This window comes from Pelodiscus sinensis, chromosome 1 (assembly GCF_049634645.1).
Source record: "Pelodiscus sinensis isolate JC-2024 chromosome 1, ASM4963464v1, whole genome shotgun sequence".
NCBI lineage: Eukaryota > Metazoa > Chordata > Testudines > Trionychidae > Pelodiscus > Pelodiscus sinensis.
In genome coordinates, this window is record NC_134711.1 from 328,831,628 (window position 1) to 328,838,138 (window position 6,511).

General features: G+C 45.5%; 1 protein-coding gene across 1 annotated transcript; it reads left to right on the plus strand.

The window, feature by feature from the left end:
• Nucleotides 1-4,562: 4,562 nt before the first annotated feature.
• LOC142818219 (olfactory receptor 52P1-like) lies at nt 4,563-5,556 on the plus strand. The gene has a single exon (XM_075922170.1). The coding sequence runs from the start codon at nt 4,618-4,620 to the stop codon at nt 5,554-5,556; it is 939 nt and encodes a 312-aa protein (XP_075778285.1). The 5' UTR covers nt 4,563-4,617.
• The last annotated feature ends 955 nt before the right edge of the window (nt 5,557-6,511 follow it).

Here is a 6,511-nt window from a genome sequence, read left to right on the forward strand (position 1 = left end):
CCACCCATACACCATCCTTGTTGAGCACATTTAATCTACCACACAGGAATGGTCACTTAGGGAGGTGGTGAAATCTCTATCCTCAGAGGTTTTTAAGACCTGGCTTGACAAAGCTCTGGCTAGGATGGTTTAGTTGAGGTTGGTCCTGCTTTGGGCAGGGGGTTGGACTCGATGACCTCCTGAGGTCTCTTCCAGCCCTAGGATTCTATGATGTTATAATTAGAATAGGGCAGGTTTTAGGACCTTTGACTGATTCTTGTGACTCTTCTCTCAACTCTTGTGGGAGAAAAATCAAATAACTCCAATTGTGTCTAAAGGGGGGACTGTGCAGGAAATCAAAACTCTCTACAAGAAAACTGCTGTAAGGGTTAAAAGTTTTCCAGGCCTCTCTCCTTGTAACAGAGAGAAATCAAATTAACTCTAATCAAGACCCTTACAATGCCTATCTCAAGTTCATGAAGACTCCTAGTCTGTCACAATTTGTCATGTAAACTCTCTCATGTGCCTTTGTTCTGTAAAACTTACTTCTAGCACTCCTGGTGTGAACAGAAACATCTCAGAGTACTTCTGCTTTATACAGTATGTTCAACTACTGTCTGCTTTATACAGTATGTTCAACTACTGTCTGAACATACTGTATAAAGAATCCCTGAAACTGTCTCTCAGGGCTGGCTGCTAACTCTGGTAGTGGTCAGCCTGCATGCATGCATAATAAAGTTTTCCTTCTAGGTTTCTCTCCGCCTCACTGCTTTGAACTCCAGCCTCGGACCCTTCTGGGGGCTCTGTACCCCAGGGGAGCGAGATTTCCCCCACAATTTCCATAGTGTATAAATATCCAAATTTAAGCATGGACACCAGAACTGGACACAGGATTCCAGCAGCTGTCGCACCAGTGCCAAATACAGAGGTAACGTAACTTCTCAACCACTGGAACCTCAAGGGGATCATCCCAGGAGCACATTGACTGTTTTGACCAAGGGTTCCCACTGGGAGCTCATATATAGCTAATTTATGTCGCTGTTCAGAGTCACTGCACTTCCCATGAGCATCTCCCACCTTGCAAGTAGCACCTACACTCTTTGTTCCTGGATGTAGATATATGTTAAAACACATAGGCTATGTCTACACTGCAGTCTTCTTGCACAAGAACAGCTGTTCTTGAGCAAAAACTTGTGGCGCGTCCACATGAGAAGCCCGTTCTTGCGCAAAAAGGCTAGTGTGGACAGGAACAGGGGTTTCTTGCGCAAGAAAGCCCTATGGCTAAAATGGCCATCAGAGCTTTCTTGCACAAGAGAGCATCCACATTGCCCTGGACACTTATGTGCAAAAGCGCATGGCAGTGTGAACATGTAACCTGGAGTGGGCTAGACTTCATTGTCCTTCTCCAGTGTCTAAAGAAACCCCCACTTCCACTGCAGTATTGGAGACCCAGGCTGTGTCTAGACTGGCCACTTTTTTCAGAAAATCAGCCGCTTTTCCGGAAAAACTTGCCAGCTGTCTACACTGGCCTCTTGAATGTCCACAAAAGCACTGACTTCCTACTGTAAGAAATCAGTGCTTCTTGTGGAAATACTATTCTGCTCCCGTTCAGGCAAAAGTCCCTGGCTGTGTCCAGACTCCATGCCTCCTTCGACGGAGGCATGTAGATTAGCCACATCGGAAGAGGGAAATGAAGCCGCGATTAAAATAATCGCGGCTTCATTTAAATTTAAATGGCTGCCCCGATCTGCCGATCAGCTGTTTGTCGGCAGATCGGGAGAGTCTGGACGCGATGCCCCGACAAAGAAGCCTTTCTTCATCGACACAGGTAAACCTGGTTTCACGAGGCTTACCTGTGTCGATGAAGAAAGGCTTCTTTGTCGGGGCATCGCGTCCAGACTCTCCCGATCTGCCGACAAACAGCTGATCGGCAGATCGGGGCAGCCATTTAAATTTAAATGAAGCCGCGATTATTTTAATCGCGGCTTCATTTCCCTCTTCCGATGTGGCTAATCTACATGCCTCCGTCGAAGGAGGCATGGAGTCTGGACACAGCCCCTTTTGCGCAAAGCTTTTGCGCAAAAGGCCAGTGTAGACAGCTCAGATTTGTTTTCCGCAAAAAAGCCCTGATCTCAAAAATGGCAACCGGGGCTTTTTTGCGGAAAAGCACGTCTAGATAGTGTAGACATAGCCATATTGTTTCCATTTGGTCAACCAGTCCAGACTGCTCCAAATCAATCATCTGTCCTCTTTATTATTTACGATCCCACAATTTTTGATTCATTGGCAAACTTGAGGCACAAGATGGATAAAACCTAGGGGAGACAAGTGTACCTGCTTGTGGTTGTCATTCAAAACCTATAACTTATATCTCAGGCAATGATAGATTCCAGCAAGAAAGCGTGTTACCAGCAGAAATAAGAGAAGTAAAAGGTGAAAGCCAGAAGCCCTAAACACAAAGACCCTTGTGCCCATACTACCCGTCCTGTACAGCAAAACGACACAGCCTGGGAGGATAATGTCTCCTTCCATGTGGGGGAAACATGGCTCTTTTACAATATAGGAATTTCATCTTGGATCAGACCTATGATCCAGCTAGTCCAGCGTCCTCTCTCTGATACAGGTAGCCTTGTGTGTAAATATTGTAACTAGATAGACTCAATAGCCATGTAAATATCCAAAGCCTTCCTGATCCTTGCTTAGCTCTTGGCCTCAACTAATTCTTGTGGCAATGGCAACAGGTTTTTTTTTTCTGATTTATAATTGCTACATTTCAATTCAAGTGAATGTCACCCTGACCTTATGGGCCAGGGAGAATAGATTCTCATTCAACTCTCTATCCACTGGTATTTTGTACACATTCTCTTAGGCTCCCTCTTATTAATCTCCTTAGTAAGCCAACAACCCCTTCCTTTTAACCTCATCCCCATTAGAGAGTTTCTGCCCTTGATCTAGTTCTGCAGTATCTTGTGCGAGGAGGATTGCTCAGCAATGCAGAGAGAAGTCGACACTAGAGTAAAACATTGACGGACTGATCTCATGCCATCATCCTTTCTACAGGATTCCCCAGGCTACTCCTCCTGGATAACAATAGTTTGCAAATATTCTGGCTCTGCTCACACCGAGAGCTGTTTCCCAGAGCTGTGTATGTACCAGGATATCCCGGTCTCTGTCCTGAGTTCCTACAGTTCAATTAGAACTTTTTTAGGCATGCAAGGAATTCAAGCTTTTCCGTATAATGAGCATACATGTTGCCGTTATGGGCACGTCACGTGCTACCATGCAACCCATTCACCATAGTGGCTAGCTCGTTACAAGGACTTCTCTGCACCTCGCTATGACCTAAATAATCCAGTGGCATCTGCACATGTTGCCACTTCATTCTTGACCCTCCTTTCTACATTAGTAAGGAGCAAAAAATATTGACCATACTACAGGACAATGTAGCACTTTAAAGACTAACAAGATGGTTTATTAGATGATGAGCTTTCGTGGGCCAGACCCACTTCCTCAGATCAAACAGTGGAAGAAAGTAGTCACAACCATATATACCAAAGGATACAATTAAAAAAATGAACAAATATGAAAAGGACAAATCACATTGCAGAACAGAAGGGGGATGCGGGGGGGGGGGGGGGGGGGGGAAGGGGGAGGAAGGAAGGTAAGTGTCTGTGAATTGCTGATATTAAAGGTAGGGAGAGTGGGATGTTTGTGAGTTAATGGTATTACAGGTGATAATTGGGGAAACTGTCTTGGTAATGGGTGAGAAAGTTCAAAGTCTTGTTAAGTCCTTGTTGGCAAGTGTCGAATTTTAACATAAATGACAGTTCAGAGGATTCCCTTTCAAGTGCAGATGTAAAAGGTCTTTGTAGCAGAATGCAGGTGGCTAAGTCATTTAGAGAGTGTCCTTTCTGGTTAAAGTGGCAAGAAACTGTTTTCTCTTTGTGATCTTGTCTGATATCTGTTTTGTGGGCATTAATCCTTTGGCGAAGTGTCTGAGATGTTTGTCCAATGTACATAGCAGACGGACACTTTCGGCACATGATAGCATAGATTATATTTCTGGATGCGCAGGAATATGTGTTCTTGATCTTATAACTCACTTGGTTAGGTCCAATAATGGTATCAGCAGAATGAATATGTGGACAAAGCTGGCAACGGGGTTTGTTGCAAGGGAAGGTACCAGGGTTGGTATTAGTGTGGTATGTCCTGTGGTGGTTGGTAAGAATCATCTTGAGGTTAGGTGGTTGTCTATAGGAGACTATGGGTCTGTCTCCCAGAGCCTCTTTGAGTATGGTATCCTGTTCCAATATAGGTTTATTATCAATAAACTACAGCCTATCATGTGCCGAAAGTGTCCGTCTGCTATGTACATTGGACAAACATCTCAGACACTTCGCCAAAGGATTAATGCCCACAAAACAGATATCAGACAAGATCTGAGGAAGTGGGTCTGGCCCACGAAAGCTCATCATCTAATAAACCATCTTGTTAGTCTTTAAAGTGCTACATTGTCCTGCATTTTGCTTCAACTACCCCAGACTAACACGGCTACATTTCTATGACCATACTACGTGCTTCTTTTCCTTCACAGACACCTTGAGCATTTCGGCACCCAATCGAGGAATCAACCATCTCATGGTGGCTTTCAACAGCACCCTCTCTGACTCTCCAACATTCATCCTAATGGGCATCCCTGGCTTAGAAGCTGCCCACGTCTGGATTGCCATCCCGTTTGCTCTGTTCTACATTGTCGGCCTGTTGGGGAATTTCATGATTCTGTTTGTGGTAGGCAAAGAGCAGACCCTGCACACGCCAATGTACTTGTTGATCTGCATGTTGGCGCTCACAGACATCAGCATGTCTACCTGCGTTGTGCCAAAGGTGCTGGGTATATTTTGGTTCAATTTAACAGTCATTACTGTGGAAGGCTGCCTCACTCAGACATTCTTCCTTCACATGCTTTCTGTTTTCTATTCATCCATCCTTGTGACAATGGCCTTTGATCGCTATGTTGCCATATGTATGCCTCTGAGATACGCCGCCATCCTCACCAACGCCCGAATAGCTAAGCTAGGGCTAGTAGGCTTGATAAGAGCTGTTCTCTTCATGTTTCCCCTGCCTCTACTCCTGAGCAAGCTGCCATTCTGTACCAGTCGCAGTATCCCCCACACGTACTGCGAGCATATGGCTGTGGCAAAGATGTCATGTGGGGACACTACAGTCAACAGGATGTACGGCTTGGCAATGGCTTTTGTAGTCATGGGGTTAGACTTGACTCTTATTAGCCTGTCCTACTGTCTGATCCTCAGGGCTATCCTCACTATCTCTTCCAAGAAAGCCCACCGGAAAGCCCTCAGCACCTGCACCACCCATGTCTGTGTAATGTTGACGTCTTATACTCCCTTCCTCTTCTCCAGTCTCACCCACCGGTTCGGTCAGGGCATCGTTCCCCATATTCACATCATCTTGGCCAACCTCTATTTCGTGTTCCCCCCAATGCTCAACCCCATCATATATGGGGTGAAAACCAAAGAGCTTCGTGACAAAGTGGGCAAGTACATCTGGAGAATGTGATTGCTGGGGGTGCCACCGATTTTGAATCTGCATTACAAGAAGGGGAAAAGATAGCCCCTTGTTGACCCAGGGTGCTCTGTCCTAGTTTGGATGAGCTCAGCATTGTGGCAATTCAAAGTTTGGGAAGATCCTCACACTTAACATCTCATCACTCCGTCTACTAAGCCCTGATCTCTCCATTGCTCTCTCTTTCTCAGGGTATGTCTACACTTGCCCCCTACTTGGAAGTAGGGAGGCAAATGAAGACCACCGAAGTTGCTAATGAAGCGCGGGATTTAAATATCCCGTGCTTCATTAGCATTTCCGCAACCAGTCGCCATTTTGAAATGCCGGTAGACAGATTTAACTTGCACGCAGCAGTTCGATCGGAAACCCTTCCCTCGATTTAACTGTTACTCCTCATTGTACGAGGAGTACCAGTTAAATCAAAGGAAGGGTTTCCAATCGAACTGCTGCGTCTACACACGGCAAGTTAAATCGGGCTACCAGCATTTAAAAATAGCGATTGGATGTTAATATGCAAATGAAACATGGGATATTTAAATCCCACGCTTCATTAGTAACTTTGGTATGCTTCATTTGCCTCCCTACTTCGAAGTAGGGGGCAAGTGTAGACATACCCTCAGACCATTACTTGACCTCTTTCAGTCTCACCTGTCAGCCCCGTGCTTTCACTTGGCCTTCCGTGACTGGTAGGCCATCAGCACCCAGCACAGCTTTCTGAAAGACGACATATCAACAGGCTTCTTGATCAGCTTGAAGAACAGTCGCAACACTTTCAGATAGCAGAAGACAAATGCAGTGACAGTGTCATGTGTAAGAGATCTTGTGAGGGAATCTGACCTGATTTTTGTACATCCAGCCCTTGAAAGGGCCCTGAGGATCAAGCAAAAGTTAACTCCTCTTTAAGGGAGTGTTATTACAGCAACACTATTGTGGGAATGGGGGCCCGATC

Bases quoted from the DNA above. Each gene is read 5' to 3' on its own strand.
- LOC142818219 (XM_075922170.1), top strand. From the start codon at position 4,618: ATGGTGGCTTTCAACAGCACCCTCTCTGACTCTCCAACATTCATCCTA.